Source organism: Anolis sagrei, chromosome X, assembly GCF_037176765.1.
Source record: "Anolis sagrei isolate rAnoSag1 chromosome X, rAnoSag1.mat, whole genome shotgun sequence".
NCBI lineage: Eukaryota > Metazoa > Chordata > Lepidosauria > Squamata > Dactyloidae > Anolis > Anolis sagrei.
Genome location: NC_090034.1, coordinates 20,940,921 through 20,965,894, shown reverse-complemented (window position 1 = coordinate 20,965,894; position 24,974 = coordinate 20,940,921). Strand labels below are relative to the sequence as shown.

The 24,974-nt window shown below is 42.6% G+C and overlaps 1 protein-coding gene across 2 annotated transcripts in view; it reads right to left on the bottom strand.

Annotated features, from left to right (window-relative positions):
• Positions 1-24,974, bottom strand: part of NHERF2 (NHERF family PDZ scaffold protein 2) — a 55,470-nt gene that overhangs the window by 26,062 nt on the left and 4,434 nt on the right. For both annotated transcript variants that reach the window (XM_060786513.2, XM_067473694.1), the window contains exon 2: positions 20,221-20,481. In XM_060786513.2, the coding sequence (XP_060642496.2) occupies positions 20,221-20,481 (261 nt within the window). The remainder of the gene's footprint in view (positions 1-20,220; positions 20,482-24,974) is intronic.

Genomic DNA, 24,974 nt, shown 5'->3' with positions numbered 1-24,974 from the left:
GAGTTAATCTTCCAAAGGCCTCTCTCTTTTCTTTGCCAAGGAGGCCTCCCTTCCAAAGAGAAATCCAGCTGTGTCCATCTGTCTGAGCCTTAGGGTGCATCTCCATTGCAGAATTAACGCAGTTTCAGGCCATTTTAACTGTTACAGCTCAACCCTCTGGCATCCTTGGAGTAGTTTTACTAGCTCTTTAGTCCTCTCTGCCAAAGGGTGCCAAACTGCAACTCCTAGGATCCCATAGCATTGAGCCATGGCAAACTACAACTCCTAGGATCCCGCAACACTGAGCCATAGCAGTTCAAGTGGCATCCAACTGCATTAATGTTTCAGTGGAGATGCATTCACAGGTGCTGGGAGCCTTCTTAAGGGGAAAACCTGAGCTTACTATGTAGATAGTAAACATATATATTGACAAAGGCTTATTTAGTGTCTTTGTACCCAGCTGCATTCAATGTCATTTCCAGGGAAAGAAAACCCAGCATAATATTATCTATACAGCCTGTATTCTGAGCACTATTTGCTTTGCGCAGTAAGGCAGGCTATGCTATATATTTTTGCAAGCAAGGGAAGGAAAATCTGGACCGGGTTCAAATCCTCGCCCATGTGACCCCATTTGCGTAGGGACGACAAATATGCCAGGCATGAAGTCAGATGAGTCCGAGAGGGAAGGGCCCAATAAAAGCAAAACACTCATAAGAACTCGCATGTAAGTTTTGCTTTCTCCGAAGTGGCAGAAAGAGATGCAGCAAAATCCAGCTGTCTGCAAACAGCTTGAATGCAAGCCAGACTGCAAAGCTTCTCTCCGGGTGCATCTACACTGTGGATTGAATGCAGTTGGCACCACTTTGAGTGTTATGGCCCAACATGATGGAAAATGGGAGTTGTAGTTTTCCAAGGTTTTGAGCCTTCTCTAGGTACATTTACACTGTGGAATAAATGCAATTTGGCACCACTTTGACTGAAATGGCTCACTGCGATGGGGTGATGGGCGTTGTAGTTTTCCATGTTCTTGAGCCTTCTCTGCTAAAGACCAGGTTGCTGCCTTATCAAACTACAGATCTCAACACTCCACAATATTGAGCCGTGGGTATCAAAAGTGGTACAAAACGGCATCAATATCTACTGCCATGGTCCAATGTTTGGTAATTGTGGAAGTTGTAGTTTTTTGAGGTCTTTCATTGGTACCTTGCTAAACTACAACTCCCAGGAACCCCATCACACTGAGCTATGGCAAAGTGATATCCAACTTCTTTCATTCTGCAATGTCCGTCAATTAAATTTTGTTAATATTAAATGCTAACCCAGTCCTTAATCATGAAATAATTAATGAATTAATGAATGGCCAATCAATTATTGAGTATTTATTATGTGTTGCCGAAGGCTTTCATGTCTGGAATCACTGGGTTGCTGTGAGTCTTCCAGGCTGTATGGCCACGTTCCAGAAGCATTCTCTCCTGATGTTTCGTCCACATCTATGGCAGGCATTCTCAGAGGTTGTGAGGTTTGTTGGAAACTAGGCAAGTGGGGTTTATATATCTGTGGAACACAGAAATGCTTGGACCACCCCAACAACCACCATGTCAGACTATACAGAGAAGCCATTGAAATCCACAAGCATGTGGACAATTTCAACAGAAAGGAGGAAACCATGAAAATGAACAAAATCTGGCTACTAGTATTAAAATACTCTAGAACCAGGGCAGTAAATAAAGAGCAACACTCACAAAATAGGGAAATTCTAGACAGGAGTCAATTAGAGCCAGGTAACACCCCACAACAAAGGATTTCCCCAGGTAGGAAGCAGCCAGGCTTCGAAGCTGCAAAGCCATTCAGTGCTAATCAAGGTTGCCAATTGCAACATTCACACTTGCCTCAAACAGACAAGAATTCTTTCTCCCACCCAGGACATTATTTCGCAGATATATAAACCCCACTTGCCTAGTTTCCAACAGACCTCACAACCTCTGAGGATGCCTGCCATAGATGTGGGCGAAATGTCAGGAGAGAATGTTTCTAGAACATGGCTATACAGCCCAGAAAACTCACAGCAATTTTGTAGTGATTACGCTTATTAAAAACAGCTGGTTGTTATCAATGGAGTGGGTTGTGCTTTTTAATCACGTTATTATGTATTGTCGAAGGCTTTGATGGCCGGAATCACTGGGTTGTTGTAGGTTGTTTCGGGCTATATGGCCATGTTCTAGAGGCATTCTCTCTTGACATTTCGCCTGCATCTATGGCAAGCATCCTCAGAGGATGCTTGCCATAGATGCAGGCGAAACGTCAGGAGAGAATGCCTCTAGAACATGGCCATATAGCCTGAAAAAAAACCTACAACCCATGTTATTATGTTTCTACCTTTTTTTTTCGCTACTGTGATCGTTTTGCCTTTTTTGCAAACTTTTTGTCTCTTGTGTTTGTTTTTTTTAACAAAATAGCATTGTTTTAAAAACATGTTTAACCCCCTGTATTCAATAAGAAGGCGCAGGTAATGTTTTGGAGATTTTTTTTCTTTTTTGCTCCAGTTTTCATTTGTCCCGTTGATTCATTTCCTGTTTTCGGAGGAATTCTCCATAGCGGCGCTTGGAAATATATTTGCAGATCCTGCTGAAAACTTTATGAGGCTCTGACGCCCTGGGAAAACACTGCATTGGATAGAAAAAGGAGGCAGCTGCATTCAGACGCAGCTACACTGTACATTTAATGCAGTTTCGTACCACTTGAACTGCCATGTCTCAGTGCTATGGAATCCTGATAGCTGTAGTTTGAACTTCATTTTGCAAAAAAAAGGCCCAATACTTGATTTCATCTCATTGACCTGGATTATATGAGTCTACACCGCCATATAATCCAGTTCAATGCAGTTAAATCTGCATTCTAAAACTGCATTATATGGCAGGGTAGATCCAGCCTCAAAGTGGTGTTAGGCTGCATTCATTCTGCAGTGTAGATGCACCGTAGCTTTCCTCTTTCGCCATTTATCTCCCCCAACTTTATGGCTTGTGTTTACAAGATCCCAATAATAATCAGTCTTCATGAACATCATTGTGTTGCCTTTAAGGAGATCAATGAAAACAACATCTATAAAGAGAGTCATGATACATAACAAAGAGAGAGAAAACGAACAAATATAACCCAATAAAACCACATACCAAAACATTTCGGCTTCAGCCACCAGAAGATATAGATTTCTCATTTGAATTGCAGAAACATTCAGCTAACTCCTTGATCAATTTCTACTTATTTTGCCGATTCATTTATTAGATTTTGCCAATCAGTCCCATTAAGATGAATTTGTTTTGATTTATTTGATAACTCTATAACAAGCATGGTTCCATCCAGGTGTTTTGGACTTCAACTACCACAATTCCTAACAATAAACCCAATAAAACCAAGTACCAAAACATTTCGGCTTCAGTCCCTTTCCTTTCCCCCCTCAACCGCTTGATACTGTAGAATGAGTGCAGTTTGATACCACTTGAACTGCCATGGCTCAATGCAATGGGATGCTGGTAGTTATAGTTTCCTAAGGTCTTCATCCTTCGCTGCCGGAAAATGCATCTACACCAGCATTTCTCAACCTGGGGGTCGGGACCCCTGGGGGGGGGGTCGCGAGGGGGTGTCAGAGGGGTCGCCAAAGACCATCAGAAAGCACAGTATTTTCTGTTGGTCATGGAGGTTCTGTGTGGGACGTTTTGCTCAACTCTGTTATTGGTGGGGTTCAGAATGCTCTTTGATTGTAGGTCAACTATAAATCCCAGCAACTACAACTCCCAAATGTCAAGGTCTGTTTTCCCCAAACTCCACCAGAGTTCACATTTGGACCTATTGAGTATCTGTGCCAAGTTTGGTCCAGATCCATTATTGTTTGAGTCCACAGTGCTCTCTGGATATAGGTGAACTCAAGGTCAATGCCCACCAAACCCTTCCAGTATTTTCCATTGGTTATGGGAGTTCTGTGTGCCAAGTTTGGTTCAATTCCATCGTTGGTGGAATTCGGAATACTCTTTGATTGTAGGTGAACTATAAATCCCAGCAACTACAACTCCCAAATGACAAAATCAACCCCCCCCCAACCCCCAACAGTATTCAAATTTGAGCATATTGGGTATTTGTGCCAAATTTTGTCCACTGAATGAAAATACATCCTGCATATCAGATATTTACATTACGATTCATAACATTAGCAAAATTACAGTTATGAAGTAGCAATGAAAAAAATTTTATGGTTGGAGGGGAGGTCACCAAAACATGAGGAAGTGTATTAAGGGGTCGTGGCATTAGGAAGACTGAGAACCACTGATCTACACTATAGAATAATAGTAATTTGATAGTACATGAACTGCCATGGCTCAATGCAATGGGATCCCGGAAGTTGTAGTTTCCTAAGGTCTTCAATCTTTGTTGTCAGATGGTGCATCTACACTATAGAATGAGTGCGGTTTGATACCACTTGAACTGCCATGGCTCAATGCAATGGGATCCCAGGAGTTGTAGTTTTCCAAGGTATTCAGCCTTTGCTGCCAAAAGGTGATTCTACACTATAGAATGAATGCAATTTGATATCACTTAAAACTAAAACTCCCAGGGTCTTTCCCAGAGAAGGTGAAATTGCCATGGCTCAATGAGAGTGGATCCCAGGAGCTGTCATTTCCCAATATCCTGGGAGTTGTAGTTTCCCAAGGCCTTCAGCCTTTGCTGTCAGAAGGTGCATCCACACTATAGAATGAATGCAGGCTGATGCAACTCAATGTGATGGGTTCGTGGGAGCTGTAGTTTCCCAAGGTCTTTAGCCTTTGCTGCCAAAAGGCATGGCATATAAAGGAGCAGTAATGAATAATGTTCCACCTTTATTGTGTGCAATAAGGCCCTTTTTCTGTAGGAGTTGATCCATAAACATGGCCCGTGCAATGCTTCAGGTGGTGGTTCCCAAGGGCAACGCAGGCAAACTCCATGGAGAATTTTGCATCGACTTCCAACATATATTTATTTCCCAGTATGAACCAAGGAGCAGCTGGTATTCATAAAAAGACGCAATTACAGCTTTGCAAACACGGTGCTGTTTTTTTTAAGAGGGGGAAAAAAAAGAAATAGCAAAGAAACTCACTTAAGTTTGGAATCGAAAGCTATGCACTTTGTCGCCAGGGGAGGAAAAAAAAGAAAAATGCATGTTGATTTTATTTGCTCCAGAGAAATGCTGCAAATTTAGAATTGAGCAACAAGGGGGAAATGTGTACATAAATAATGCAAGCACACACTAAAAAACGAGGTGCATCTACACTGTAGAATTAATGCAGTCTGAAACCACTTTAATTGCTGATATTCAATGTTATGTGATCCTGGGAGTTGTAGTTTACACCTTTTGGCAGAGAAACGGTAGTAAAACTACAACTCCCAGGGCCCCATGGCTTTCCCAGAGAAACCAAAAGGCATAGTAAAACTACAACTCCCAGGGTCCTTCTCAGAGAAGGCAAAAGGCATAGCAAAACTACAAATCCCAGGGTCCTATAGCTTTCCCAGTGTAGGCGAAAGGCACAGTAAAACTACAACTCCCAGGGACTTTCCCAGAGAAGGTAATAGCAAAACTACAGGGTCTCGTGGCTTTCCCAGAGAAGGCAAAAGGCACACCAAAACTACAATTCTCAGGGTTCTACAGCTTTCCAAAAGAAGGCAAAAGGCATAGTAAAACAACAACTCCCAGGGTCCTTCCCAGAGAAGGCAAAGGGCATAACAAAACTACAACTCCCAGAGTCCCATGGCTTTCCCAGAGTAGGCGAAAGGCATAGCAAAACTACAAATCCCAGGGTCTTTCCCAGAGAATGTGAAAAGCACAGTAAAACTACAATTCCCAGGGTCTCATGGCTTTCCCTGAGAAGGTGAAAGGCATATAAAAACTACAATTCTCAGAGATCTACAGCTTTCCAAAAGAAGGCAAAAAGCATAGTAAAACTACAACTCCCAGGGTCTTTCACAGAGAAAGTGAAGGGAATAGGAAAACTACAACTCCCCATGACCCATGGCTTTCCAAGAGAAGGCGAAAGGCATAGGAAAACTACAGTTCAAAGGGTCCCATAGCATTAAGTTGAAGCGGTACTGAACCGCATCATCTGTACCATGCAGACGCACCCTTTGGCATCTCAATGGGCAACGAAACCGGATCCAAACAATAACGTCGGAACAAGCCCCGGGTTTGTGTTACGCGAAACCCAAGCCTTGAGGTCGTTCAAGAAGAAAGCAGTGCGTAATAAGGAGAAAATTCTCCCAAAATAGAGGGAATAGAACACAAATCCTCCCATGAAGACGGAAGAAACAGAAGACAAAATGCTCCAAAGACAGAGAGAAAAGAAAAGGAAGCTTTCTCTGCTTCAAGCAGAACGTACTTTCTCACCATTTCTTCGGGGAGCTTTTATCTCATATCTTATCTAGCTCCAAAGGGTGCATCTACACTGTATAATTAATGCAGTTTGATGCCACTTTGACTACCAGGGTGCAATGCTATGGGATCCTGAGAGTTGTAATTTCCCGAAGGCCATTGATCATCTCTGCTACAAACTACAACTCCCATGTTCTTATTATCATGTTCTGATTATCCGTTGACGCTTCATTGCCTCTATAGTGCAAAACAGAATTAATTCATTGGAAAATTAGCGCAGTGCCAAACAAGAAGAAAAGGAGTTTTAATTTGTAAGGCCTGGTATCTTTAAAAAGGGAAGGGGGGAAAAAACAACCCACAACTCCCATAAAGATCAAAGACCCAAACGACATCTGGGGACAAAGTGCTTGCTTTTATTTATGGAAAACACTTGTGGGTGTCGCAAGGCTTAAACCCATTTCTCCCCTCCGTGCTTTGTATATCATAGAACGAGCGCTTCCAAGACTTCTGGTATTGGCAAACTATAAATCCCAGGATCCCATAGGACAGTGGTTCTCAAACTGTCGGTTCCCAGATGTTTTGGCCTTCAACTCCCAGAAATCCTGGCTAAGGTTTCTGGGAGTTGTAGGCCAAAACACCTGGGGACCCACAGGTTGAGAACTACTGCCATAGGGTTTCTAGCTCTGTAGTTTGAGGGAGTATATTAGCGAAGTCTAAGTACAGACCCCAGGAACCACTGAATGGCACTGAGGCAATCAAACTGGGACAAATGTGCAGTGCAGATGCACCTTATATTCCATATGATAAGATTGGTACCCCAATCTTATCATATGGGAGTTGTAGTAGGCAAAGAAGGCTGAAGACCTTGCAAAACTACAATTCCCATGATTCCAGCTCAAGTAGTGTCAATCTGCATTCATTCTCCAATGTGTAGATAGACCCTTTTGCGGCTCCATTTCGGGGTGGGAAATTAGATCCGGTGCTCAGAAAATAGAAAGCCTTACTATGCTATGTAACACTATTTTTGTTCCTAGGTCATAAATGTCACATCCTACTCATTGCACTGAGGACTTGGAATTCCCATTTTCCTGTTGTCATTGGCTCTGCCCATAATCATCATCAACATCTACCTGAAACTGCTGGGAGAGATCATCCGGAGTTTTGGAATTTGGTATCATCTGTATGCAGATGATGCCCAATTCTACTATTTCTTTTCACCTGATGCCAAGGAGGCGGTCCAACCCTTGAACTGTTGTCTGAAGGCAGTGATAGACTGGAGGCGGCTGAACAAACTGAAGCTCAATCCAGACAAGAAAGAGGTACTACTGTGGTCTTGGAGGAGGGATTTGAGAACGACATTTCAACCTGAGCTGCATGGGGTTGCACTCCCCCTAAAATCTCAGGTTTTTTTTGGGGGGGGGGTCATCCTAGACTCCACTTTACACCCGAAAGCCCAGGTGGCGGTGATGACTAGGTTGGACTTCACACAACTAAGGTTTGTGCGCCAACTGCACCCATTCCTGGAGACTCCGGACCTTTCCTTAGTGGTGCAGGCGCTGGTTGCATCCAGATTGGACTATTACAACGAGCTCTACATAGGTCTGCCCTTGAAGAGTGTCCAGAAATTGCAGTTTATTCAGAGAGCTGCGGCCAGACTTCTGACCCATAGAAACTTCAGGGAGTGTACTACACCTATCATAAAGCAGCTCCATTGGTTGCCTGTCTGGTTCCGGCCTCAATTTAAGGTACTAGTCATCACCTGTAAAGCCCTATACAGCTTCAGTCCAGCCTATCTGGTACACCACGTCTCCCAATATATCCCAGGGTGCAAACTTAGCTCAAGTGAGGAAGCTTGAATCAATACCGTAGCCCCCACCAGTATGCATTGGCCGTTTATGCCATAACTAGAGAAGGCTCGTTCTCGGTTGAGGCCCAGCCCTCTAGAACTCCCCCCCTAAGAACTAAGGGCTACTCCATCTTTGGGTGGTTGTAGCTTTTTTTGGGCTGTATGGCCATGTTCTAGAAGCATTCTCTCCTGACGTTTCGCCTGCATCTATAGCAGGCATCCTGGATGCCTGTCAAAAAAAACTACAACCACCCAGTGATTCCAGCCACGAAAGCCTTTGACAATACATACTCCATCTTTGCTCAGCTTTAGGAAGGGGGTCGAGACTTTCTCCCTATCTTTGCAATTGCATCTTCCCCTATAAACCTGCGCAGGGTCTAGGATCTCCTGGGGAGGCCCTCCTCTCGGTCCCAACTCCGTCTTTAGTGCCGTTGGTGGGTACGAGGCAGGGGTTTTCTCGTTGGTGGCCCCTCCAGCCTGGAACTGGATTAGACTAGCGCCCACCCTGCCCACTTTTTGTAAAGACCTAAAAACGTGGATGTTCCACTGTGCGTTTGATTAAACCAGAGGTCCTCAAACTAAGGCCCAAGGGCCGGATATGGCCCTCCAAGATCATTTTCCTGGCCCTCGCTCAGGGTCAACCTAAGTCTGAAACGACTGGAACGCACACAACAACAATTTCATCACATCAGCCAAAAGCAGGCCTACACTTCCCATTGAAATATTAACAAGTTTATATTTGTTAAAATTGTTCTTCATTTTAATTACTGTATTGTTTTAAAGTGTTTTTTTGTACTACCAATAAGATATGTGCAGTGTTCATGTTTTTTCAAATTATAATCCAGCCCTTCAACAGTTTGAGGGACTGTGATCTGGCCCTCTGTTTAAAAAGTCTGAGGGCCCCTGTATTAAACCAGTTCAGTAGATAATCCCCCCCCCCCCCCCCGCCGCCACCAGCCATAACTCAATATCTGACTCCTGCACTTACCACTGCACCCTGCCCTATGGATACAGTGTTCTAATCAACATTGCCCTTCTAGTCCTAACTATCATCTGGCTCCTGCACTTTTTCCATCTGCCCTGTCCTGCAACCACAACTTTACAGCACAAGCCTCTGCCTGCCCAAGTCTAGTATTTGATAACTATGTCCATCTATGGCAGTGTTTCTCGTCCTTCCTAATGCCACGACTCCTTAATGCAGTTCCTCATGTTGTGGTGACCCCCAAACATAAAATTATTTTTGTTGCTACTACATAACTGTAATTTTGCCACTGTTATGAATTGTAATGTAAATATCTGATATGTGGGATGTATTTTCATTCAGTGGAACAAATTGGGCACAAATACCCGATTTGAATTTGAACACTGGTGGTGTTGGGAGGTCGGGAATTGATTTTGTCATTTGGGAGTTGTAGTTGCTGGAATTTATAGTTAACCTGCAATCAAAAAGCATTCTGAACTCCACCAATGATGGAATTGAACTAGTCTTGGCACACAGAACTCCCATGACCAACAGAAAATACTGAAAGGGTCTGGTGGGCATTGACCTTGAGTTTTTGAGTTGTATTTCACCTACATCCAGAAAGCACTGTGGACTCAAACAATGATGGATCTGGACCTAACTTGGCACAAATACTGAATATGCCCAAATGCAAATACTGGTGGAGTTTAGGGGAAATAGACCTTGAAATTTGGGAGTTGTAGTTGCTGGTATTTATAGTTAACCTACAATCAAAGAGCACTCTGAACCCAGCCCACAATAAATCTGCACCAAACTTGGCACACTACCTACATGTCCAACACTTAATACTGCTGGGCCTGGGGGGCTGTTTTTTTTAATTCTGGGAGTTGTAGTTCATCAACATCAAAAAGGAAGAGAAGGACAGGTGGAGAGATCTTCAACCTTCTCTGCCACAAGGGTTCCTAAGACAATAAAAAATATGTGTTTTCTGGTGGTCTTTGGCGACCCCTCTGAAACCCCCCTCATGACACACACACCCCCCCCAGGGGTCCTGACCCCCAGGTTGAGAAACACTGTTCTAAGTGTTGATTGATGATGTAATTTTATGTAGTTTATATTGTTTTATGATGTTGTTTTTATAAATGTTATTGTGCCATTTAATAAGGCCTTTAAAATTGAGCCATGGAAAGAGTTGGAGATTTTATAATAGGGATAGAGGAGGGATACATGGGGGAGGAAGATATGGTTTTAACTGAAATGTGAGATTTTATTGGTTTTATCTATTTGGTTCTCCTGATTGAAGGATTTGAATGTTTGTATCTTGTTTATAAGCCATCTTGGGTCCACGTTGTGGAGGAAGGCGGGAAAATAAATAGTTTATTAAACTGAAAAACTTTGTTTTTGCGGGACATCCTGCAGTACATTTCGTTCTACTTTTTCAATGAAGATCCATTGAGTCTCAACCAATTCAACATAGTTTGTGCCATGAAACTGGAGTAGAGCAGCTACGTTCGAAGTCAGGACTGCACAATTAAACAGGAAACAACACTTTCAAACCAGGAACGGAATATGTTTTCACATTTTGTTACATCATGTTATCAGAGCAGGACAGGATTCCTCGTCGGGGTTTTATCTCAAAGCGTTCCTGGCCTTATCTCCAGAGCAAGAAGAACGTTGCAAAGAGGGAACAAAGCATTTTGGAAGACTTTGGTGCATCAACACCGAGGCATGAGTGCAATTTGACACCCCTTTAACTATGAAATTGTGCAAGTTGTAGTTTTACAAAGTCTTTAGCCATCCTGGCCAGACTACAACTCCCCGTATTTCATAGCACTGAGCCATAGCAGTTCATGTGGCGCAGAATCATAGGAGTTATCGCTTGCACTCTTTGTCAACAAAGGCGAAATACCTTTTCGAGATACAACTCCCAGGATCTCACCTCATTAAAGCAGTTTGATACTTCAAAGGCTATTAGGGTGGGAAACAGTTTCTTTTCCATGAAGGTCTCTTCCACATTGCAGAATTCCATCAGTTTGACACCACTTACATTTCAGGATGCTAGGATTTGTAGTTTGATGGGGTCCAACTCCACTCACAACTAGTTATATCAGCATTTCTCAACCTGGGGGTCGGGACCCCTGGGGGGGGGAGGGGGTGTCAGAGGGGTCGCCAAACACCATCAGAAACCACAGTATTTTCTGTTGGCCATGGGGGTTCTGTGTGGGAAGTTTGATAGGGTTCAGAATGCTCTTTGATTATAGGGGAACTATAAATCACAGCAACTACAACTCCCAAATGTCAAGGCCTATTTTCCCCAAACTCCCCCAGTGTACACATTTGGGCATATTGAGTATTCGTGCCAAGTTTGGTCCAGATCCATAATTGTTTGACTCCACAGTGCTCTCTGGATGTAGGTGAACTACAACTCCAAAACTCAAGGTCAATGCCCTCAAACCCTTCCAGTATTTTCAGTTGGTCATGGGAGTTCTGTGTGCCAAGATTGGTTCAATTCCATCATTGGTGGAGTTCAGAATGCTCTTTAATTGTAGGTTAACTATAAATCCCGGGAACTATAATTCCCAAATGACAAATCCTCCGCAAGCCCACCAGTATTCAAATTTGGGTGTATCGGGTATTTGTGCCAAATTTGGTCCAGTGAATGAAAATACATCCTGCATATCAGATATTTACATTTCAATTCATAACAGTAGCAAAATTACAGTTATGAAGAATGTAGTAATGAAAATAATTTTATGGTTGGGAGTCACCACAACATGAGGAACTGTATTAAGGGATCACGGCATTGGGAAGGTTGAGAACCACTGGGTTACATCAAACTACAAATCCCAGGAGTCTGCATTGCAGAATTGCATCAGTTTGATACTGCTTCAATTTCAGTATACTGGGGTTTGCAATTTGGTGGCATCCACCCCCACTCACAACCTTCCCAAACTACAAATTCCAGGAGTCTGTGATTGGATCTACACTGCCATATAATGCACTTTTAAACTGCATTATATAGTCAGTGCAGGCCCATGTGATACGATATGGACTACATTCAATCTGCCTATTACAAAGGCAGTTAATGTGGGATCTGAATGCTTTGATTCTCTAATTTCCACTTTTCAATGTGGAAAAAAACACCCTTTAGAAACAAAGCAACTTTTTGTTCCTCTTCTCACACCTCTGCAAATTATAACTTTCGCCAGGGAAAGAAACTGTAGATCACAATGACTTCCTTATGGGAAAATGGGTTTTGGGGTATTTTTTTGCCTTGTCTTGGATCAAGTCAGACTGGATTCCCTTGCAACAATTATATTTATTTTTCCCCCCTGGCAAACGAGAGGAACAGCATTAATCTCTGCTCTGGCTGCTAAAACAAAAACCGAGATAACAGAGAACTTGCCCTTCGAAGACAGAGTTCTAGCTTTTCTCTTTTTTCCTCTGACCTAAAAAGAAAAAAATGGGCAAAAGGTCCACATATATATATATATTGTCGTGTCAGGAGCGACTTGAGAAACTGCAAGTCGCTTCTGGTGTGAGAGAATTGGCCATCTGCAAGGACGTTGTCCAGGGGACGCCCGGATGATTTGATGTTTTTTATCATCCTTGTGGGAGGCTTCTCTCATGTCCCCGCATGAGGAGCTGGAGCTGATAGAGGGAGCTCATCCGCCTCTTCCCGGATTCGAACCTACGACCTGTTGGTCTTCAGTCCTGCCGGCACAGGGGTTTAACCCACTGCGCCACCAGGGGCTCCTAAGGTCCATATTAAGGAGGAGACTTTGGGTGTGTCTGCACTGCAGAATTAATGCGGTTTGATACTGCTTTGACTACAACAGGACAATGGGAATTGTTGCACGGCACTCTTTGGTACAGAAGGGGAAAGACCAAAGATATTCCTGTGGCTGCCATGGCTCAATGCTATGGGATAATGCGAGTTGTGGTTTTGAAAAGTCTTGTACCAACTCTTCCAAAGAGGGCAAACTACAACTCCCAGGGCCCAATCACATTGAGCCAGGAGGCAGTTCAAGTGCAAAATTGCATCCATTCCACAGTGTAGACCAGGCATGGGCAAATTTTGGCCCTCTGGGTGTTTTGGACTTCAACTCCCACCATTCCTAACAGCCTCAGGCCCTTTCCTTTTCCCCCTCAGCCGCTTAAGGTCCTGAGGCTGTTAGGAATGGTGGGAGTTGAAGTCCAAAACACCCAGAGGGCCAAAGTTTGCCCATGCCTATACTAGACGCATCCAAGTTTTCCAACCATGGAACAGAGCCCAGGACTAAGAACTATATTTCTTTCCTCTCCTCTTGTAGACTTTTGGATCCAGTCCTGCCAACCCTGCTTGGAAGAATACAAAACATCATTTTATTCCTCCTTCGGGAATCTTGTTTCGAACTTCCATTTCCAAAAGCCCTGCGACTGAATCTGACTTTATTAAGTTTCCACCACTAGGAAGGCCAGACTCTTTCTTGCAAATCTCCAGAGACCTGGATATATTGCCATTAATGGGTTTTTCACCTCCTTGAAAAGAGGAATCCCAAATGTGGAATGACCCAAATGTGGAATGGGTTTCGGAGGACTGTGGCCCCATCTACACTGCCATATAATGCAGTGCAAATTGCATTCTATGAGTCTAAAGCGCATGTTGCATGTCTTTGCAATTAATCTGCATTACAGGCACCTTTGCAATCTGTCTATGCAATCAAACTGCATTCTAGGAGTCTATACTGACCATATCATGCTGTTCAGTATAGACTCCTAGAATGCATTTTGATTGCATAGGTGGATGCAATGCAGTTTAACTGCAGAAATGCATGTCATGCACTTTAGCTGCAGACTCATAGAATGCAATTTAATTGCAAAGGTTAATAAAATGCACTTTAATTGCAAAGATGCATAGAATGCAGTTTAAATGCAAAGGCTCCTGTCATGCAGTTTAATTGCAAAGATGCACAGAATGCCGTTTAATTGCAAATACTCATATTATGCACTTTAATTGCAAAGACTTCTGTCATGCAGTTTAACTGCATTGACTCACAGTATATGAGTCTACACTGATCATATAACGCGGTTCCAAACTGCATTATGTGGCAGTGTAGGGCCCCAGGTAGAGGAGGCTATGTACTTTGTAAAGCTACAACTCCAAGGGTCCCACAGCACGGAGCCATGGCACTGGAAGTGGCACTGAACTGCATTCATTCTACAGTGTAGATGTAGCTCTAGAGCAACGTTTCTCAACCTGGGAATCGGGACCCCTGGGGGGGGTGTTGTGAGGGGGTTTCAGAGGGGACACCAAAGACCATCAAAAAACATATTTTTTATAGTCGTAGGAACCCCTTTGGCAGAGAAGGCTGAAGACCTCTCTGCCTGTCCTTCTCTTCCTTTTTGGAAACAGCAAATCCTCCCACCAAAAACCCTCCTCTGCTGTGATTGGCTGGCCTCTCACCCAAGGGGAGGGCTGATTCTGAGAATCCAAAATACCTAAAGGGCCGAAATTTGCCCTTGCCTGTACTAAACGCACCCAGGGAGGGGAGAGCAGGTGTGCTCAGCGCATAGCAGCATGCTGCACATGTGTGGGACGAGGGAGAGCATGCAAGGCTGGAGGGAGGCTCACACCAGCGTGTCCCTTCAAGGCATAGGGCTTCTGTGTGGGAAGTTTGGCCCAATTCTATTGTTGGTGGGGTTCAGAATGCCCTTTGATTGTAGGTGAACTATAAATCTCAGCAACAACAACTCCCAAATGACAAAATCCATTCCTTCCTGCAACCCCACCAGTATTTAAATTTAGGTGTATCAAGTATTTGTGCCAAATTTGGTCCAGTGAATGAAATTACATTCTGCCTATCAGATATTTACATGATGATTCATAACAGTAGCAAAATTACGGTTATGAAGTAGCAGTAGAAGAGGTTCACCACAACATAAGGAACTCTATTAAGGGGTTGCGGCATGAGGAAGGTTGAGAAACACTGCTCTAGAGAAAGCAATGGACCACGTTACATTCTCGGGTTGTAATTCAGCATAACATATGAAGCTCCTAATGCCGGCTTAATAGCTCTAAACCCTTCTTGATAGACTCTGATTAAAAGCCTCTCCAGAAACCAAATGTGAAAGAGAGCCGGAGCCCACAAAGACCTGCAATGCGCCAGCGGACGAATGGCCAGAGCTGATAAGCGCATAATGGGAAGCGTTGCTGCAAAACAGTCAACTTTCCTTATAGTATTTTAGGGATTTATTTAACTGATACAGTACGACCTCCTTCTCCACGGCATGTACAGCCTTAAACTTGCCGTGGACGCAGGGCTAATCCTGCAAGGGAGATGCTTCCAGGTCCAGGGATCTTTCGCCTGAAATCCGCCGCTGACCTCTGGGCTGAGCACCTAAAGCTCTTTGGCCACTTTGTCCGGGGGCTTTGCGCTCCTCAGGCCTCCTTTGCCGGAAAATCCCCCCTCCCAGGCCCCGACAAAGGAGGCTCAGCGCTCTCAAATGACCCACTAATGCCCACGTTTAATGGGGTTTACGGCAAAGGATTTCCAGCCCAGCGCACTCCAGGCACGTCCGAAAGCGGCTCCGGGAAGCCACCAAGGAAGCGTCTGCACTGCAGAATGAATGCAGTTTGACACCACTTTCACTGATGCTATGGGGCCTTGGCATATGTAAATCTGGGAGAATTGATTGCTTCCACACTGTCCACAGAATGTACTGAACTGCATTATGAGGTCAGTGCAGAACCCTATAATGCACACTGAATTGCATTATAGGGTTCTACATTGACCATATAATGCGGATAGAACTCCATTATAGTGTTCTATACTGACCACATAATACAGATTGCATTGAACTCCATTAGGGGTTCTATATTGAGCATATAATGCAGACAGAACTCCACTATAAGGTTCTATACTGACTGTATCATACATTGGACTACATTGATCTCCATTACAGGGTTCTCCACTGACCATATCATACAGATTGAACTGCACTTAACTCCATTATATGGTTAAATACTGACCATATAATACAGATTGAACCCCACTGAACTCCATTATAGGATTCTATATTGACCATATCATATAGATTGAACTGCATTGAACTCCATTATAGGATTCTATACTGACCATATCATATAGATTGAACTCCAAAGAACTCCATTATAGGATTCTATACTGACCATATCATACAGACTGAACTCCACGGAACTCCACTATAGGGTTCTATACTGATCTCCATTGTAGGGTTCTCCACTGACCATATCATACAGATTAAACTGCATTGAACTCCATTATAGAGTTCCATTTGACCATATAATACAGATCGAACTGCACTGAACTCCATTATAGAGTTCTATTCTGACCATATCATACAGATTGAACTGCACAGAACTCCTCTATAGGGGTTTGCACTGACCACAGAATGCAGCTCATGCGGCATTATATGGTCAGTCAAAGTAGAACCAGCCCCTGAACCTTTGGGCATGAGGTCTAGCAGCATGATTTTGCAAAACAGTTCAGGCATGTACTTCCTTTGTCAATGGGAAGAGCCCCCTTCTCTCTCTGGATAAAAGAATATGGTCTCCCTTTCTTCTTGTCCAGAAACCCAAGGGCCCCACGATGGAACAAAAGCCCGGGGCCCATCCCATCCTGATGCTAATCTGGCTTTGTGCTCCACTAAAAATACACCAGTGGAGAGGAAATTTCTGCTCATGGGTGGGTCCCTTTCCTTCCCAGGAGGGGCTTCCTGTCAAAAACAGCCTCCGGCGTTCTCAAGAAAAGGCTCCGGAGAAGTTTCAGGACGATGGTTTGGGGAGCAAGACAATAGGGTTCCCATTTGAACCCAGATCTATCACTCATTTCAACACAGCATCATAAAATCCTAGAGCTGAAAGAGAGAACACCCAAAAGTCATCCAGTCCAACCCCTTATGCTATGCAGGAGAACACCACCAAAGCCCTCCTGAGAGGTGGTCATCCATTCTTGCATGTGGTTGGAAATCTGGGAAAAAGCTAAAGGAGGTGCTAGGATCTACACTGTTAAATTAATACAGTTCTGACATCACTTTAATTGCCACGGTTAAATGCTATAGAATCGTGGGATGTGTAGTTTGATGAGGTGCTGGTCATCCTGGGCAGGGAAGGGGCAAGACCTTGCAAAACTACAACTCTCAGGATTAAACGGTAGTGAAAGTGGTGCCAAACAGCATTCATTCTACAGTGGAGATGCATCTTGAATTAAGAGAGAAAAGCAGGATATAAACAAAGATCATCATCTCCATTGATAAACCCTTCTGCTGATTTGGATATTAAAAGAACACACTTCATGAGATGCATCTACACTGTAGAGTTAATGCAGTTTGGTACCACTTTAACTGCCAGCACTGAATGCTTTGGAAGTTGTAGTTTTACAAGGACTTGAACTGCAGGTGAAAGTGGGTAATAAAATAGATTATCATTATTTGCTATTGCATTATAATATAATTATGACATAATTATATTATATGATTATCTTAATATTATTATTATTATTAATAATAATAATAATTAGTCCTAAGAGAAGGAATTGTTATTATTATTCCTTCTGTGCCAAACTACAATTCCCAGTATTTCATTGCATTGAGCTGGTGCCAAGATGTGTAGAAAAATAATAATTGAGCCTTTTTGAAAAAATGGAAGGAATTATTTCATCAATAGAAGTATATTATTATTATTATTATTATTATTATTATTATTATTATTATTTCTTCTGTGCCAAACTACAATTCCCTGTATTCAATTGCTTTGAGCTAGGGCAGTTAAAGTGGTGTCAAACTGTGTAGACAAATTGAAGGAATGATTTTTCTCAAGGCAAAGGATGCCTTTCTCCCTTTCCCTTTTTCCTCTCTTCTCACTTTTCAAACTTTTCAAGAAACGGTAATCGGAGCTTCCTAAACCTGACCCAGCCCTGACATTTCCCTGCATTTATGTGCAAGCTTTCAAAGCAGAAACAAGGCAAGGGGGAAAAAAAGAGAGCTGGAAATAAAGCAACCAACGTAACATGTTGACATTCTCAGGGCCGAACGCTTATCAGCATTTCTGGGAAAAACTTCTGCAAGAGGCAAAACGCTGTATATAAGATACATCGGGTTATCAACAGAAACGCTCTGGAGGGCCTGTCTTGTCTCTTTTTTGTAAACCAATTAACGAAAGAATATTTATGAATATTATGAGCATATTAATAGCATAAACATGAATTGAGTAACATTATTAAGATTGGGTGGCTGTGAGTTTTCCGGGCTGTATGGCCATGTTCCAGAAGCATTCTCTCCTGACATTTTGCCCACATCTATGGCAGGCATCCTCAGGGGTTGTGAGGTCTGTTGGAAACTAGACAAGTGGGGTTTATATATCTGTGGAATGTCCAGGGTGGGAGAAAGAACTCTCATCTGTTGGAGGCAAGTGTGAATGTTGTAATTGACCAGCTTGATTAGCCTTGCAGCTTCAAAGCCTGGCTGTTTCCTGACAGGGGAATCCTTTGTTGGGAGGTGTTAGCAACATTTCCTGTTTCCTGTCAGCAACATTCACACTTGCCTCCAACAGACTTTCTCCCACCCTTCCACAGGTATATAAACCCCACTTGGCCAGTTTCCAACAGACCTCACAACCGCTGAGGATGCCTGCCACAGATGTGGGCAAAACATTGGGGGAGAATGCTTCTAGAACTTAGCCATACAGCCCGGAAAATTCACAGCAACCCAATGATTCCAGCCATGAAAGCCGTTGACAACACATTGTTAACATTATGAATTTATTAATATTATTAATACTATGAATGTATTAATATTGTTAACAATATTAAATGATATTAATATGATGAATTTGTTAATAATATTAACACGATGAATTTATTAATATTATTTTATGGGTTTGTTGATATAAGTAATATTAATGAATTTATTAATATTAATAACATTATGAATATTATTTATGCAATGACTGTATCATTATTAATATTAATTTATCAATATTATTAATAACACAAATTTATTGATATCATTAATACTATTAACATTATTAATTTGTTAATGTTATTACTATCTATTTATTCATATATTCTGCCCTCTGCCTGAGGATTTCAGGGCCATCAAAATCCATTTACAAGCACAATTCAAAACCAATTAAAGCAGTGATGACTTATCTGCAAATCGGATAAACTCAAAAACTTTTATAAAGGGTTTTCTAAACAATATCTGGTCAGTTGTTATTTCGGACTTATAGGTTGTTGGGTTCTTTTGTGAGGCTGAGAGTGTGTGACTTGCTCAAGGTCACATAACAACAACCACAACAACATAATGTATTACCCGCTTCTCTTAGATGTGGTGCTGAATAAATGCAGTTTGACACCATTTGAACTCCTGTGGTTCAATGCTATGGCATCCTGGGAAGTGTAGTTTCCCTTGGAGTCTGGTGCAAGCTCCTTCCTTGGAGGCTTTGAAATAGAGGCTGGATGGCTATCTGTAGGGAGTGCTTTGGTTGTGCTTTTCCTACATAGCAGAAGGGGGTTGGAATGGATGGCCCTTGAGGTCTCTTCCAATTCTATTATTCTATAATTTTGTGACAGTTCAAGTCTGCATTCATTCAACACTGTAGATGCACCTTCAAGAGAGGCAGGTAACTAAAATTGTGACCTTGAGTTACCCACTCTCAGCCTCACAAAAAAACCTCAACCTATAAGTCTGAAACAACTGACCAGTTGTTAAGACAACCCTATATAAAGTTTTTGAGTTTATCAGATGTGCCTTATGTGACCTTGAGTGAGTCACATACTCTCAGCCTCGGAGAACCATGCCATCATTCAGAAATGATGTCTAATCAGTGGTTCTCTGATATTTTATATTTTAAAAACCTTTGCTGTTTACAATTTCATCCACTCTGTGCAGCCCAAGATGGCACAGCCTGTATAAAAGCAATATGGATGTGGGATAACAGCAAAGTGCGGGCACAAAATGAGACAAACGAGAAGCCACAAAAATACCAGGTAAAATGCCCATCTCTAGGCAGCTCATCCTGACCTTCCGGCCGTTTTCCGAGCTGGAGCTGAGTTTGTGCCTCTTGAGGTGCCTCCCGCTGGGATCGGCTTGGGGCGTCCAGTCTGGGGCGTTACTATGACCACTGGGCAGCTGGAGCCCCGGGCTTTGGCCACCCACCGCCAGGCCTGTCCGCGCCATCTCCTCCGTGCAGGTCAGCTGCTGGCTCCGGAGGAACTCATCTGTCTCTTTGTCCACCACCAACAGGCAGGTTTCCGTTTCCAGCGCCTTGATCCGCTGCACCACCTGCAAGGGCCAAGCAATAAAGAATGTAAACAACAAGAACAACAACAGCCACATACTTCACACTTTGGCTGCCTGGGAGTCTAGTAGAGCCTCCTTCTTTGTTTTTAAGCAGAGGATGGAGGGTTTCTATGATATGTCTATCCAAGCCTGTAGCCAAGAGGGTTAGCCTACACATTTCATGCACAAGGTGCGCTCTGTAAGCACGGTCTGGTGTTTGGAGGAGAAGTTGGGGATAAAGATGCTCATCAGAAGCTTGGTGTATTGGTTACTAAACCATTGGTGCGATAGGAAAATGCAATAGAAGTGTTGTCGAAGGGTTTCGTGGCCAGAATCACTAGGTTACTGTAAGTTTTTTGGGCTGTAAGGCCATGTTCCAGAAGCATTCGCTCCTGACGTTTCACCTGCATCTATGGCAGGCATCCTCAGAGGACCTCACAACCTCTGAGGATGCCTGCCATAGATGCAGGCGAAAGGTCAAGAGAGAATGCTTCTGGAACATGGCCAGACAGCCCGAAAAACTTACAGCAACCCTGCAATAGAAGTTTTCGACAGACACACACAAATAAACAGTACCATCAGAACAACTTGTGCTTGGCTGAAAACTTCTTGCTAATTCACAGTGGAAAATGTATTGATGAGAATGGAAATAAGAAGGAAGCAGAAGAAAACAGAAAGAAACTTCTGCCAGTTGTGCATTGTCCTTTGTGGCCGATAAGAACGAGCTTAAAGAGAGAGCAATGATTCAGGACCTTTGCACAATGGTGGTCATTTCAGGGCCTTGTTGAGTCATCTGGGGGGAGGGGGGTTTCAACCCCTCCTGAATTTTTTTTTCTGGGTACAGGTGTGTGTCTATCATCTCTGGATCCTATCTCTCGATCTACCTATCTCTCCCTCAATCATATTTATCTATCTATTTTATCTATCACCCCTCCCTCTTTCCCATATTATCTACCTTATCTATCATTTCTCTTTCAATCCTATCTTATCTTATCTTATCTATCTATCTATCTATCTATCTATCTATCTATCTATCTATCATCTCTCTGTGTGTGTGTCATATTTATCTGTCTTATCTAACTATCTTTCAATTAATCATCTCTCTCCCTCTCAATCATATCTAGCTAGCTATCTATATCTCATCTCCCTCTCTCTTTTCATCCATCTATCTGTCCATCTATTTCTCTATTCATCCATCCCTCATCTCCCACTCTCTTTCTCAATTCTATCTATCTATCTATCTATCTATCTATCTATCTATCTATCTATCTATCTATGTATCTTCTCCCTCTCTCCACAAATCTATCTATCTATCTATCTATCTATCTATCTATCTATCTATCTATCTATCCATCCATCCATCCATAATTTCTCTCAGTTATTAATTTATCCATCCATATATCATCTCCCTCTCTCCCTCTTAATTCTATCTATCTATCTATCTATCTATCTATCTATCTATCTATCTATCTATATCTGTCCATCTATCATCAGTCTCAATCATATCCATCTATCCGTCATTTCCCCCTCTCTCAGTTCTATCAATCCATTCATCGTCTTTCTTTCAATCCTATCTATCCATCCATCTACCATCTCCCTCTCTCCCTATCAATCCTATCTATCTATCAATCCTATCTATCTATCCTATCTATCTATCTATCTATCTATCTATCTATCTATCTATCATCTCTCTCTCCGTCATATCTACCTATCTACCTATCTACCTATCAATCTATCATCTACCTCTTCTCAATTCTATCTATCTATCTATCTATCTTTCTTTCTAGTCATAATCTCTCTCTCAATTATCAATTTATCCATTCATATATCGTCTCCCTCTCTCCCTCTCAATTCTATCTCTCTGTCTCTCTCTCTATCATCTCTCTCTCAGTCATATCTATCTATCCACCTATCTATCCATCTATCATCTATGTCTCTTCCTGCCTGTCCTTTGGGTCTTCCTGGCAGAATGGGGGTGGGTTCGATGGCCTTTAGGGGTCCCTTCCAACTCTGGGATTCTATGATTCTAGGAGAAAAGGAGAACATGATGCTTAGTTGCTGAAAGAGCCAAGTTCCAAAACCTTTTCTGTATCTATACTGTTGAATTAATGGAGTTTGGCACCACTTGAACTGCCAGTGGCTCAATGCCTTTGGCTTCCTCTGTCAAACTACATATCCCATGTAACTTTCCCAAACTATGTTCTGAAAAGGCCGACATTGTCTCTTCTCTTTGCGATGCCAGGTAAAGAATGTCTATTGCTATTTTCCCATCGAACCCAACGTTATCTAGGTTTCCAATAAGTTCTGTTCATTATTCGCAATGACGCTTTCAATTGTGGGTTGTTTCTGACCATTGTTTCTGATAATTTTGCCATGCGATAAGCCTTCCTAATGTAATGGGTGGAGTCTATATCCTTTTGGGAAAGCCTTATAAATAAGTAATCCTGCTTGGAACATTGCTTCGAGATTGGAGGACAACAACTCCCAGTCTCAAGGGGAGACTGGGAGTTGTAGTCCTCAAACTTAGCAAACTTTGTGTTGTGGGAGTTATTGTCCTTTGAAAAGACATGTGTAGATTAATGGACTGAAGAAATCCATTCTGGATAATGCTGCCTTACTAAGTGGGAGTTATAGTACTGCGCAAGGGATTCTGGGAATTGTAGTGGGGAGAAAATAGAACACAAAGGCAGGGGAAGGAGTTGCATTACGCCCAAAAGATTAAGGAAATATGCTTCTTAATCATCTTAAACCAGTTTGATTGGTTCGTCTTGGATTATTAGCCATCGCTTTCCGCAATGAGTCATTCCTTCCCTCCCCAACTGCCCTCTTTTGAGAAATGGGATATGTAGTGCACCCTCCACATTTGCTGAGATGAAGGGCACATCCCTGAAGAATCAAATCTGCAAATGTGGCATTTAGAGGGAAATTAAGTATTTATTTATATTTAAAATATTTTAATACTATTGCAATAATTTTTAATAATAATACGGTAATAATAATAATAATAAATATTTAATTTATTTATTATTATTTTATTTCAGACTGACGAATGCACCATACCATCACCCCTATCCCCCCAAAAAAAACAAACAGCTGAACGAATTCAGTTTAACTACCCTGGCCCAATACTATCCGATGCTGGGAGTTGTAGTTTGGGGAGGAAACTGAGAAAGTGGAAGGCTTTGGGAAACTACAACTCACAGGATGCCCAATTGCAATTAGCCATGCCAACTGAACTGGCAGCAAACTGCATTCATGATTCTATATGTGGTCGCTCCAAACTCTCTGCAAATCTCAACCTGCTCATTTCATCGCATTGAAATAGACCAGTTTCTCTGGAAGCTGCAGCAGCAACTCCACAAGAGTCCTATAATAAGGCCCTGTTTATCCAAAGCGGTATACAAACACCTACGCACAAAATAACACAGCAAGGAAGCTGCAACAACAAGGGAAGTAATCGGAGGCACAGGCCAAAGAAAGGGCAGGAGGGTAGGCTGCGTTTTGGGAATAGGTGGCATGACACCCACGGATACCTTAGAGTTGCCATAGGAAGGCACTGACTTCTCAGTCTTCTTTGCCTAAGAAAACATGACAAAAGCCATGGGGTTGCCCTAAACCAACATGCACACGTACAAAGCCAAGGGGTTTTATTTGCATGGCTGTTGAGGCAAGCGAGGCCAAAGCGTGCCTAAGAAAACCCAAGAAAATCATACAAAGTGGCCTAAGGAAACCCTACAAAATGGCCTAAGGAAAATCTTAAAAATTTCCTAAGGAAACCCTGCAAAATTCCCAAAGAAAGTCCTACAAAACTCCCTAAGAAAGCCTCATGAAATGCCCTAAGGAAGCCCTACCAAATGGCATTTTTAAAAAAACAACCTTGTGCCGGCAGGACTGCTGACCGAAAGGTCTACGGTTCAAATCTGGGGAGCGGGGTGAGCTCCTATCTGTTAGCTCCAGCTTCTCATGTAGGGACAAGAGAGAAGCCTCCCATAGGATGGTAAAACTTTTGGGCATCCCCCGGGCAAAGTCCTTGCAGATGGTCCATTCTCTCACACCAGAAACAACTTGCAGTTTCTCAAGTCGCTCCTGACACGAAAAAAAAACTGCAAAGTTCCCTTTAAAACCCCTACAATATGGCCTAAGGAAGTCCTACAAAATGGCCCAAGGAAACCCTATAAAAGTGCCTGTGGAAACACTGTAAAATTCCCTTTATAAGTCCTACAAAATTCCCTAAGAAAGCCCTGCAAAATGGCCTAAGGAAGCCCTACAAAATTCCCTAAGGAAGCCTTGCAAAATTGCTTATGGAAACACTGCAAAATTCCCCGAGGAAGCCCTACAAAATGACCCAAGGAAACACTGCAAAATTCCCAAAGGAAGCTCTACAAAATGGCCCAAGGAAATCCTATAAACTGCCTAAGGAAACACTGCAAAACTCTCTTTAGAAGTCCTACAAAGGAAGCTTTTCAGAATTGCTTATGGAAACACTGCAAAATTCC